This window comes from Nyctibius grandis, chromosome 6 (genome assembly GCF_013368605.1).
Source record: "Nyctibius grandis isolate bNycGra1 chromosome 6, bNycGra1.pri, whole genome shotgun sequence".
In the NCBI taxonomy this organism is placed as follows: domain Eukaryota; kingdom Metazoa; phylum Chordata; class Aves; order Nyctibiiformes; family Nyctibiidae; genus Nyctibius; species Nyctibius grandis.
Genome location: NC_090663.1, coordinates 45,702,468 through 45,715,975, shown reverse-complemented (window position 1 = coordinate 45,715,975; position 13,508 = coordinate 45,702,468). Strand labels below are relative to the sequence as shown.

Sequence of the window (13,508 nt, the reverse complement as noted above, 5' to 3'; positions counted from 1 at the left end):
TACACCAAAGGGCTTGCTCAGAAAAGCAACCTCTAGGATTTCTGCATTGCTTTTGAAGCAAGTTTTTTCCTTCTCACCTGCCATGTTGCATCTTGTCACCACAGGACAGTAGTGCCACCTGTCATCACAGCACTAAGGCCCCGTCTTCTGTGACAGGTGTATGGATTGTCCCCACAGGATTTACTTCAGAGAGGCACAGACAGGTCTGCAGCATTCAAGAATCAATCCCTGCCTCCACTGAACTGTCTACTAATAAATTTACCTGGCTTTGCCTTCCATGGTAAATATCACACAGCGCTCTCGAATTATTTGATACGGGACAGAAAATGAATGGCTACAACACACAAGTGGTAGGATATTGCTGCATTGTCACACTGAATTCATACCCAAAACTACCAGCTCTAAAGGTTTGGACCAGACCAGCTTGTGTCCACATTTCAAAAATCCAATGAAAACAGGTGGAATAAGTTTAATAAGTAATAAATTCCTGAAGATTTTGGTATTAAGTGCGTAAAGCGAACCAGGAATGCTGCTGCAGGCCCGTGAAAGACTGGAACTACGAAAGCAGTTACAGGATAAAACTGATGTAGGTTGTGATGGAATAAATCTTCCTAAAGGTTAGACTGCATAAACACTGCAAAGTACTTTCTTCAAGGTACACAACATTGCAACAATAACTCTGTGAGCTATGCCATCAATAGGACATCATTAGTTATGTAGAAATTCTTTCCAAGGATCCTGATAGCATGTACGCTGTAAATCCTAGATCTCAGTTCAGAGAACTGTTACATATTGGCAGAATGCTGAATTTGCTGAGAAACCACTCTGAAAATCCAGATATGAGGTACACTGAAAATCCTCATCAGAAATAAAACTCTGGGACAAATGTCTTCTGTGGGATGGCAGATGAAGCCAAGTACAATGTGTACACTATAGGAAAATTTTAATTAAATTTTGTTTAAAACCAAACAAAAGTATGAGAGTTCTTTCCCACAAAGGACTGTATTTTAAAAAAAAAAAAGTTGCATTTTACTGTATCTTCTAAAAGTTATTACCTGAACCTTCATATTTGATTTGGTTCTAATTAAAAGCATTGCTCTTTTAATTAGATCCTGGCTAGGAGATAGGCGTTTACTAGATCAGGTTTAATCTACTGATGGTGAGCCTCAAATAATGAGATGGTGAACACTTTTTAAAAGAAGTGCTCAGCAACTCTGCTGAACCAAGGGAGAACTGAGCACGTTCCAAAATCCACTACTTTGACTGCAAGATAGATTACAAGAGATGTGTTGAGTTTTTTGGTCAAAAATTTACAAGCCTGAAAATCTGTATATTCAAAAATGTTTTTTCTATGATCAACCCCTCCATTATATTTTTGCAAATATGCATTCATGCAAGGCCTTTTTTTGTTTTGACTGTTTCATGAATAAAGATATATAATCAGAACTTATTAATGCTTGCCTTCATTCTGACTGAGAGGTGATATCCATTTCAAAAAAACACTTTTTCTCATTTTTCATTCTAAGGACTATGCAGGAATCCACCCTTAAAGCATTCACTTAGTCACTTATTTCTGATTTTAGCACAAGTATCATAAATGCTGAAAAGATCAGTGACTTAGTCATTCATTTTGTGATACAACAAACCTAGATGTGTGAAGGGAAATACTTTGAGATAACTAATCTTTACAGGAATTGAACCTGTTCAAAGCTGATGCAGAGATGAAGAGCCAGCATCGGTATTTTATATTAGATTTGAATAAATGCACACATGTCCTACATTTTCTCTCCTCCTCACCACAACCCTTCTGACCAGCAAGGGCTGTGACAGGTTCAGAGAGCCCTTAAACTGAATGCCAGATATGCTTAGGCTTTCTACCTTTTGTTTAAAAGTGCAGGCACAAAGTCTTTGAAACACCTATCTGTTACTTGCATTCCATTTGCATCCTACCATTCTTTATTATTATCCCTATCAAAATGTTTTCTCTTTCAGCAACCCTGACACAATATTTGATGATGTGTTGGCTTTGGATTTGTTTTGGTTTTCCTCTCAAGATTGATGAGCTTTTTTATGTCTCAGATATTTTGGAAAGTATGAATTACAGAGCCAGAAAACTAAATTTATTTTCCTAACTCATAGCATATACCCATATATATTTTTGATTCTGCATTCTAACAGTGTCTTCAAGCACTTCTTTCCATAGTGATTTTGTTTATCAGTAAGCTTTGAGGTGGTTTGTCCAGTTGACCAGCCACAGAGCTCAAGCATTTCTGTCTCCTGAGCTGCGGAGAATGATGATTGAACTAAGGTCAGCATTATTTGACACGTTAACAAGGAGGGGGAAAAAAATGAAGCCTCATGTACCATCTGGCCAAACAGCACCCAGACTCCCACTGCTGCAAACAGCACATGCCTAAGAAACTTCTGGTGAATGACATTTGAAGAAGTATGTGTACTGACAGTAACTAGGATATAAACTCTCAATTTCTGAGGCTAGTATCTGCAGAGCCCTACCCTAGAGATACGTTAAGTGACAAGTGAGGCCCAGGGTACACAGACAATTCCCACACTGAAAAAGAAAGAGGGGATGGAGTATATCTTAAGGATAATTCTGTAAGTCATTTTAGATACAACAACATATATCAACTTACTAAAACTGGCATGATATCACTGTCTTCTCTATGGCCAGTATTTATCTCCATATCTCCAAAAGATGTTTTTTCTCATTATTTTCCTGATTGTTTTAATGAGGAAAAAAGGCACTATGTGTTTTATGTTCAGTCGTAAAAGTAGGACCTTGTATTTAAATGATAAACAAACTGCAAAAGGATATTTGTCTAGGGGTGAGTACTTTCTTCTTTGTGTAAAGGCATGTTGCCCTATTAGTACTTTCAAAGTAACTCCTTTAAAAATCTTAAATTTCTGACCATACATTCTTTTTTTCACTTAGCCACTGACAATTTGTTGCCCCTACCTTTGCTTGGTGGTTCTAAAGTAATGATCAAACATATCAAGAAATGATGCCTGCCTTCTCATCTAAAATATCCGCTGCTTGCTTGGTATTTTTTAATTCCTTTGCTAAAATTGCAAGCCAGGGAAGCATGACTAGTAGCCATACACAAAATCCGTATGTGTATGTCTTTACTACTGAAGGCATAACATATAAAAGTGTATGTAAAGCGAGCAAACAAACAAACAAATTAATCAGTAATTAGTGTAATCAGTGTACTCCTGATTCTAGGAGGTATTTGTAAAAATACCCCATTTGTATTTATAAAATATGTCCCATTTTTCCTTGCAATGTAAATTTCAAGTTAACAGTGTCATTTTAATCAGATGTATTGACCGAGACCAGGAATCATCATAAAAGAAAACCTTTATACTTGGTAAGTCTGGAAAAGCAGGTAGAATCCTCAGAGGAACTAAAGAGGTTAACCAGGGGACAGAGCTAAGTAGCTTTCAACCTCAGTTATTTTCTTCTGTATACCTATGGGTCTGTGATTCTATTAAAATGAGTACATCGGTTCTGTTTATTATTCACAGATTTCTTAAAAAGAATAAGAAAAAATGCATGAAATAAAGAATAACTGAGAATGAACTAATGGTAATTTAATCAGTTAAAAGGAACAAGAAAGATGGTGTTGCCTTCTGTATGGCGTATCAGAAAGCTATCTCACACTTAGCAGTAACATCATTGCTTTAAAAAAATCACTAGGTTTGTAAGTAATCTATGTATCTCATTAATCATTTTCTCACTAGTCCTTTCAAACTAGAAACATCATGAGAAATAGATATTGAAGACTGTCAGGGATACAATGGATTAACTTTGAAAGATGAAATAATATTTTCAGAAAAAGTTTGGGAAAGAGACAAAAATGTGGTTACATTTTAATGCAAAAAAAAATAATTAGTACTAATTTTTTTTTCAGGCCTAACTCATGCTAGGAGCAACTTCCTCGAATATGGTTTCTCTTCTTAGGGCTTAATGCAAGTTTAAATTCTGTTTCATAAACTAAAAACTTTGCATCACGTTCCCTATGAAGGAAAGACAATTTAATGTTATGATTGTTGGTTTTCAACAGAATTATATAAGCAGTATTACAGATGTAGAACACCTCAACTAAAGGCTGCTTTTCCCCTTTAGCAGATACAAGGAACGATCTTTCCTGCTCCAAATTTTAACCCCATTCTGGATGCCCAGTTGCCTAAGTGAGGAGCCCTACCCCAGGAATCTACGTGAGTATCTTGACTTAATTCAACACATACTTTTTTTCCAGAAAGCTACCTCAGAAAAATAACAAGCCACTAGGGTAAATAAGAAACCCATAAAATTAAAAGTGTCACCACAGATCTGTTGATTCTTCAAGGTTATCACAATAAGACACACTTGGTGATGTTCAATAAGTCATGGTATTTTCATTTACAGGAACTAAGAGGTGCATTAAGATTAATCTAAATCTATACCAACACTTATAGTAATGAATGTTTTCCTTGAGAAAATAAGACAAAGAAAACAGAATTCTGTGTTATACACTACAGTAAAGGCCAACAAAGGAAAGGTTTTTAACTTCAACAATTAACTATTACCACGGACTGTTAAGTCTTTTAATCAGTCATCAGGAAATAAAACCAAATGAAGTAGAAAGTTTAAAGAATTTATTATCTTTCACTCAGGAGCAATTTTTGCTTTCAGTCTATGTATTAAAAAAAAAAAATCTTTGTTCACCAAAGCATTTTTCTCCGTTCAGATTTTTGTGTTTTCCTGTTGAACATTGTTGGTATTGCTGAGGGTCAGAACATTGATTTATTTTTTTTTTTACTATCTGAAACATTTTCCTCACATTAAAACTGTTGTCTGTATCAAAATTTTTATACCTGTTGGGCTTTTCATAAGGCCATAGAGCACCAAATTTTGTGTTCTTTTTTCAGTTTCTTTAATGGAAATCTGAGGACTCAGACTTAATGTCAGATGAACCAAAATGGGTGTTATTGATCAAGAGGAATCCGATGTATCTTTTTGATTAAGTTGGCTACAGATGAAAAGTTTTAAACATTTTGCTAGACTTCAAACAGTACTTTTAACACAACACTGCTAACACAACACAGAGATGATTCTCTTCATTTAATACCGTAAATACAAGTGCATTAACCTTACTTTTAATTTACCTATCAAAGTACATGGAACAAAGTTCTAATTTCAAGGACAATCAGCAAAATACAAAGTTCAGCTTCAGAGGAGTTTAAGTGTCCATAGCCTTTACAGGCACTGACACCCTGACCCCAAATCTTGCACACGACTGAGGAGAAGGAACACGCCTCCACAAAATCCAATGTGAATCAAAGTGAAGACATTTATTAAGCATAAGCTGTCCCTTTTATACATTTTGTACTTTCCCTGGCTGTAAGCATGTGCATTGCTATTCGTTAATATTACTAAACATACTCTTCTTTGATGTGTTGATTGGTCACTGCTCTGCCACTGGTCCTTCCTTAATTGGCTCCATCAGTTCTTGTTTCTTCTCCTCCGTGTTCGGCTCCCACCGGCTACTCCCTCAATTCTTGTTTGCTCAGCTGCTGTTTTTCCTCATCTCTCGAAGGTCGGCTTGTTGACACTAGCTACATGAATCTTCTCACGCAGCTAGGCCTTCACTCCATACTCTCATACTTCTGGCTCATTACATGACCATTCTGCTCCAAAAAACCCCTCTACAATTCCCCCTTTCTTTTCTTGAGCCAGAAAGGCCGTGTTTATTGTCCGCTGCAGGGCCCTTTGCAAGCAGGAGAATAAACACGGTAATACAAGGATGATAATACAAATCACAAACAATCCCATCAATAGCATTTTAATCAATCCGACCAGCCACCCTCCAATTCCCAAATTACCCAACCAGTCATCCAGGAACCCATGCTGTTCCCGTATTTTCTGTGTGGCATCCATGAGCTCTTTGATCTGTTTATGAATTGACCTGGAATGATCGTTCAGATCCATGCAACACATCCCATCAAACTCCTGACATCCGTGACCGTGCACTAATAATAAAAAATCTATAGCAGCTCCATTCTGCAAGGTAGCATGTCGGACACTATCTACATCATTGGCTAATGTTCCTAAAATTCTAGAAGTTTGATCAGCTCTTTTTGCAACCCAGCAAGCTAAATTTCGCAATTGTGTTAGTCCTTGTGCAGCAGCCACACCCGGTGCAAAAATAGAAGAAAGAACTACTTTGGTCCTAGACCATAGTTCTACCTCATCTTTACATTCTTTCCCTAAGGTAGTGACACTTCTTTTAATCTTGTGTAGGTTAGTGTGATTTAATATGACCTTTCGTGTAGGCATTAGTAAGCTTAATTTACCTATGGTACACGGACCTCCCAGTTTTTTACTGGGCAGCCCTGGCCAAGCCCTATCTCCACAAATTAGGAATAAACCTTCTGGTAATTTTCTAGGCATGGCCAAATCCGGTGCTGGCTCTGTTCGACTACGCCCTACGTTTGCACACCAGATAGATTCATTTTGCCACAATGGATTACTGGGTGTGACATTTTGTAATCTCTTTATGTCGTTCTGATAAATGTTTGATCCCTCTGTGTAATTGAAAAACACACAAGATTCTGCCTCTAAAGTTCCTAGGATGTCAAGTTCTTGGGGCTCTAAGGGATTGACAGGCAAGCTATCGTCCCATAAATCCCAATGTTCGCCACATTTCATTGCATTCTCACAGAGGCTCTGTTTCAGCACATTCAACCCTGCCACTATCTCCTTACTTTCAGATCTGTTTAAGGGGACCCCCACTAGAAATGTATGAAAGGGTTGTTCAGGCTGAGCTAAGGAGGCACAAAACTGCGTCTGGTTCAAGCTCCGCATCAGAGTCACCCAAACGTTGTGACTCCCCTTCCATGGTGTAGGTGGAAGGACTATCGGTTGATGACCTTTTGTCAGGTCCAGGATCCAAAGCAGGCTTAACACAGAAAAAACAACCCCTTGCTTCATCATGACTGCGCCTTTTGCTCCCTTTTCTATACCTCCCACGCAAACCTTTTTTTCACACTTCCCGCAGTCAGGGCACTGGATCTCTCGAGAGGTCAGTGTTCCGAGGCAGATCCTGAGTTGGCTCCTGTAGTTCAGGTTGTTTTTGTAGCCACGGCTTCACCCACTTAGCTGGTACCCATTTGGCTCCTGTATCTGTAACGACACATGCATACCCTCGACCCAACGTTATTAATTTCATTGGACCTTCCCACACACCAGTCACCCCATTTTTTACCATCACTTTGGCTTGTTCCTGTTCTTTCTGAAAAGCCTCCATACCTCCCTTTAACCCTGCACCATGTTTTACTGCTGGAGGTACAGAGTAGTCCTGTGGCAAGCGTAAAAAGTTTAGTACATAAAGCGCTTTACACAACCTGTCAGGAGGAGATAGCCCTGGCTCTCCCCCTTTTTGTTTTTGTAAAAGGTGTTTCAGAGTTTGATTCATGCGCTCCACAATAGCTTGTCCCGTTGGTGAATGTGGGACACCTGTTATATGTGTTATACCCCACAGTTGGAAAAAGTCCTGTGTGGCACGTGCCACATAGCCTGGGCCATTGTCCGTTTTAATCATCTGTGGAATGCCCAGGGCCGCAATAGCAGAACGCATGTGTCGTTGAACGTGTTTGCTGGATTCGCCTGTTTGTGCTGTAGCCCAGGTAGCAAGGGAGAAACAGTCAACACTCACGTGGACATATTTCAGCCGTCCAAATTCGGGGATGTGTGTTACATCCATTTGCCATATCTCCAACGGTCCAGTACCGCGGGGGGTTGACACCAGGTGCTAAACCACCCCCAAGATGTTGACAGTCTGGACAGGACTGGACTATCCCACGTGCATCTGCACTGCGTAGCCCAAACTGACGCCGCAGTACCTTAGCAGATTGATGGAAAAAGGCATGAGATCGTTGTGCTTGAGCGAAGCGATCAATTGAAGGCGCAGCCCAGGCAGGTGCGACAAGTTTGTCTGCCCGAGCATTGCCTTCAGCTAAGCCTTCCAGGAGTCCTGTGTGACTACGGATATGTGTGATGAAATATGGATGCAGTCGCTCTGTCAGCAAAAGCCATAATTCATGAAAAAGTTGGTATAGTTGTTCATTAGCTATCTCTTTGAGCAGAGCACGCTCCATCCTCCGGACAATCCCTACGACATATAAAGAGTCACATACCACATTAACAGGTGCTGTGTTCCATCGCCTGAAGACCTCCACCACAGCTCGCAATTCTAATTGTTGTGTAGACCCTTGAATGTCAGATAAAATTACATCATGCCACTTCCCATTGTCTAACCATGTTAGTGCTGCTTTTTGAGCTTTGCCTCCAGCATCTGTAAAAACGGTGACACCACTGACCGGACGTTCTGACCTTTTTGGTAATTCTTCCCATTGACCCAATTGCAGCACGGAGAAGTATTTGTGAGGGGGTAGATGTACCTTCAACTCGCCCCTATAATCCAATAACGCAACTTGTAATGGTATGGAATTTTGTAATGCCCATTGTAGATACTCTGCAACCAGTGGAATAACCAAAAAAGCAGGTTCGACGCCTGCTATCTCTACAACCCTCTGCCTTCCTTTCATTACAAGTTGTGCTATGGCCTCTACTTTCGTAGTGATGGTACGTTTTGGTTGCATAGGCAAAAAGATCCATTCCAGCACATGTAGAGGATCCTTGTCAGTCACCCACTGCATAATTAATGCCAGGGGGTGGCGATCGTGATTGATAACCAATACTCCAATACTGTAATCTGGGTCCCAACGGTGAGTGTATGCCATAGCTATTTTGGTACTCAGGTGTTTCAATGCCTGCTCAGCTTCCTGTGTCAATGTGCGGGGGGCATCTGCACCGCCTCCTCCCTTTAGCAATTGCATCAAAGGTGCCAGTTCAGCATTGGTGAGACCACACAGGGTTCGCACCCAATTGAGGTCTCCCAACAGTTTTTGTACATCATTTAAAGTACTGATATTCACACGAATTTCTAGTTTTTGGGGTCTAACAGTTGTTTTGGTAATTTCCCACCCAAGGTACTTCCAGTTTTCCTCCTGTTGTACCTTTTCTGGAGCTATTTGCAATCCACCTTTTGCTAGTTCAGTCTGCAGTGTATGAATCAATTGTTTTTTATCCAATTGTTTCCCTGCTATTAGAATGTCATCCATATAATGGTATATAATCAAATTTGGAAAATTCCTTCGCACAGGAGCAAGTGCCCAGGCCACATACATTTGACACATTGTCGGTGAATTTTTCATTCCCTGTGGTAACACAACCCAATGACAGCGTTTCATAGGTGCAGCTTTGTTCACTGATGGCACCGAAAAAGCAAATTTCTGATAGTCATCAGGGTGCAAAGGGATGGTGAAGAAACAATCTTTTAAGTCAATGATTAAAATGTCCCAGTCTTTAGGGATCATATTGGGGGATGGGAGCCCTGGTTGTAGGGTTCCCATATCATCCATGACCTCATTGATTTTTCGAAGGTCATGTAACAAACGCCATTTGCCACTTTTTTTCGGAATAGTAAATATTGGGGTGTTCCATGGGCTTGTTGTGGGCTCAATATGACCTTTTTCCAGTTGCTCCTGTACCAAGCTTTCGAGGTGGGCGATTTTTTCTGCAGACAGCGGCCATTGATCAACCCAAACTGGGGTTTCTGTTTTCCAGGTTAGTTTTAGGATTGGTCGCCCTTCATCAATGGCCGCCTCTAAAAACCCTCACTGTTAGTTACCAAGCGTGCCCCTAATTGACTTAATGCATCTCTCCCCAGTAAACAAATGGGGACAGGCATCACATATGGTCTTACTGTACAGGTACTCCCATCCTGCAATTTGCAACAAATCACATTTGTACTGATTTTAGTGGTCTGTATTCCCCCGACCCCCAAAATGGGCGTAGGGGGGATCTCCAATGGCCACGAATGAGGCCACGCTGCTTGACTGATTATTGTAACGTCTGCTCCAGTATCAATCAGCATAATTACCACGCAAGTTTTCCCACCAGGTTCTTTTAGTGTTACCCGTTCTGTTGGTTTTGCCTTGCTGATATCCATTGCCAGATAAATGTCAGCCTGGCCTGTTGATCCAAAACCCCCAGCCCCTCTTATCTGATTCCCAGCTGTGGGCACAGCTGATTTAAAGGGGACCAGTTGTCCAATTTTTTCTCCTTTGGGTATATGAATTGGTGGCAGGGGGGTCCATACCATAATAGATATGACCCCTGTAAAATCGGCATCGATTATACCGGGTAAAACGAAAAGACCTTTTCGGGTCGTAGAGGATCGCCCGATAAGTAAGGCACTCAACCCATGACCCAGTGGGCCTTTCATATCGGTGGGTATACATTGCACTTGCGGGTCTATCAGAGTCACCTCTACTGCTGTGGCAATGTCGACCCCAGCACTCCCTCTTGTGGCGGCGGCGACGCCATCCAGGCAGCCCGGGTGGAAGACCTGTTTTGTGTCATCGCGCTGGGTCTCCTCGCGCTCGCCCCCCCGTTTCCCAGCCGAGTTCCCTGCTTAGTGAATCTAGATCGGCATTCATCTGCACGGTGACCGTATTTCCGGCAGCGATTGCAGGTCCCTGCAAACTCGTGACTTTTTACTCGGCATTGAGCCTTAAGGTGTCCCGATTTGCCACAGTTGTAACATTTTGGTCCCTGATCGCCTCTCCCTGATCGTACTAGAGGTTTCACCGCAGCCGCAAAGGCTGACGCCATGTATCCTGCTGTTTCTTCCGTTGTTCCTACGCGCTCACACGCATCCATCATTTCTGCCAGGCTAGAATTTTTGGGTAATGTCTGTAAAATGCGCTTACAAGTAGGATTAGCATTGTCGACTGCCAACGACATTAGCAACGCCTCTCGAGCTACATCGGTCAGCGATGCCCTTTCCAATGCTTCACGCAATCTTTCTAAAAATGTCATATAAGGCTCAGATGGACCTTGCCTTATTTTTGTATAGGCAGGAATTACTTTCCCATCTTCTGGGAGGGTTTTAAAAGCCTCTCGGGCTAAGGTGGCAGTAAGTGCCAAGGCTTCTGGTCTAAGTCGTGCCTGTCGTTGTGGATCACTAAACTGCCCTTCTCCCACCAGTTGGTCAAATGTTATCCCTAAAAGAGGATCATTATCTCCCCTCCCCAGGTTTTCCACCGCTGCAGCCTGTGCTGCGTCATGCCACCTCGTCCGCCACAAGAGTTCCTGCATCGGGGTTAAAATCATCGCCATCAATTGCTTAAAATCAAAAGGTGTTAAAAGCATAGACATAAAGATACTATTTATAAATGCTTGGGTATAAGGTGCATGCAACCCATTTTGTTGTACCGCTTTCCGTGCCTCCTTAACAATCTCCCACTGTAATCCTACCCAGTGCGGTGGTTCTCTCCGATTTCCCAAAATAACTGGGAAAGCTGTGGGCAGAATCTCCCCCTCCACTAGCGCATTCCGTATAACTCCTCGCCACCGTAATCGCGGATCGTCTCCTCCCCCGTCCCCCATGACAGAGTGCATACCAACATTCCCATCCATATTTCTCATGCGGCTAGTCCCAGCCGCCTCAGCACCCCCCCCCCCCCCCCTGGCCCCCCCCGCGTAGGCGTTCCCTTTCTTCTTCTCTCCTCTGCTCCTCCTTATGCTGTCGCTCAGTTAAGGTCGTCTGTCTTTCCAGGTCTTGTAATTTTGCTAACAATTTTTCCGCCCAAGCCACCGGATCCTTAAATTTCCCTGGACCGCCGGCAGGCGATGGGGGAGACGACGGGGGCAGAGGGGGATATTCGTATTCGGCGCGATTTGCGAGATTGGCGGCTCGCGGAGGCTTGAAGGGTGGGGGGGTGGGCTCGGGCTGATGCTCATCAACCTCCATTTCCTCCGGTTTAGGGGGCTCCCCTGTTGGTTTAGGGGGTATTTCAATTTTCTCCTGCTCTTCTGGTGGTGCGGAGGGGTTTGAAAAAACCGGTATTGGCGGCTGACCAAAAACACGAAGACCTCTCGCCCCAGGGTTAACCTCTGTTGGACGCAGAGCCGTAAAAGCCCCTGCTGCAACAGCCCTCTCTGCTTTCATTTCTTGAAGAGCAGTAAGAACAGCCCTCCATGCAGTTGCCAGTTCTATTGCCTCCTTTTCCCCACTGCTTATTGCTTCCCATAAACCCTTTCCAATATCTTCCCAAGTGTCCACCTTAAAAGCGCTCTGGGGGTCCGAAGGGAACCCATGCTCTCGACACCAAACTAACAGTCTCCGGAGCAAATGCTCATCATGTTTCACTCCTCTCTTAGAGAGGATATGTAGGAGAAGCCTTACTATCGCACTTTCTTCTTTAGAAATATTTTGGCCCATCTCCTTTTTCCCCCGGCTGCTCACCTCACTAAGTGTCCCGTTGCAACGTTCTTTTCTTTTCTTGCGAGTCGTCCTCCGTCTCGCCCCGGTCTTCAGACCTGCTGAGCCGTACTCCAGCCGGTGTACCTCCTTCTGGGCTATTCCCCGAACTTGCCGTCGATCAGCGTCTCATCAGGGTCACCATCTGAGGAGAAGGAACACGCCTCCACAAAATCCAATGTGAATCAAAGTGAAGACATTTATTAAGCATAAGCTGTCCCTTTTATACATTTTGTACTTTCCCTGGCTGTAAGCATGTGCATTGCTATTCGTTAATATTACTAAACATACTCTTCTTTGATGTGTTGATTGGTCACTGCTCTGCCACTGGTCCTTCCTTAATTGGCTCCATCAGTTCTTGTTTCTTCTCCTCCGTGTTCGGCTCCCACCGGCTACTCCCTCAATTCTTGTTTGCTCAGCTGCTGTTTTTCCTCATCTCTCGAAGGTCGGCTTGTTGACACTAGCTACATGAATCTTCTCACGCAGCTAGGCCTTCACTCCATACTCTCATACTTCTGGCTCATTACATGACCATTCTGCTCCAAAAACCCCTCTACACACGACATTCATTCCTGTGAGGAGGTTCAGTCACATATGTTGTCCCACTGATACCAGTGGTATTACATAAATGAATATTAGGTTTTTAAATATTTCCTGAATCCTTCTTAGCTTTTACTGTAGAGACTGTATAAGCTGTACAGATTCCTAGTGATAATTCTTTTCTGAAAAGTAAAAAGAAATCTCTATGCACAGAGTTTCAGTAACACATCTATTTTGTGAGCTTGGTGGAAAAGAATCAGACTGATGTTGAATCAGACTGATGTTAAATCAGTGGCATGCTAAAAAGCTGGTGTAACTGTGGCGAGATAATCCAGAAGAGAACTAAATCTGTATAATGAGCAAATATAGACCTCCTCTGCCAACTTAAAAAAAAAAGTATTCAATATCCAGTTACATTTGTGTCAAAATGGAACCTGTCAGTTATAGATCGTATGATAAAATCTGCCTAACAAAGCTGTAATAGGTACAGAATATGTATCTGTAACACATATATCTATGCACCTATATAACAATGACTGGTAGGAACATGAGAGACTACCCTACTCTGTTCAGGTCCTA

The 13,508-nt window shown here is 42.3% G+C and overlaps 1 protein-coding gene across 1 annotated transcript in view; it reads left to right on the top strand.

Annotated features, from left to right (window-relative positions):
* The first annotated feature begins 526 nt into the window (after positions 1–526).
* The window catches only part of ANXA10 (annexin A10), a 30,152-nt gene continuing 17,170 nt past the window's right edge, over positions 527–13,508 (top strand). Inside the window, exons 1-3 of the mRNA XM_068404155.1 lie at positions 527–586; positions 4,145–4,209; positions 13,222–13,241. Coding sequence (XP_068260256.1) covers positions 527–586; positions 4,145–4,209; positions 13,222–13,241 — 145 coding nt within the window. The remainder of the gene's footprint in view (positions 587–4,144; positions 4,210–13,221; positions 13,242–13,508) is intronic.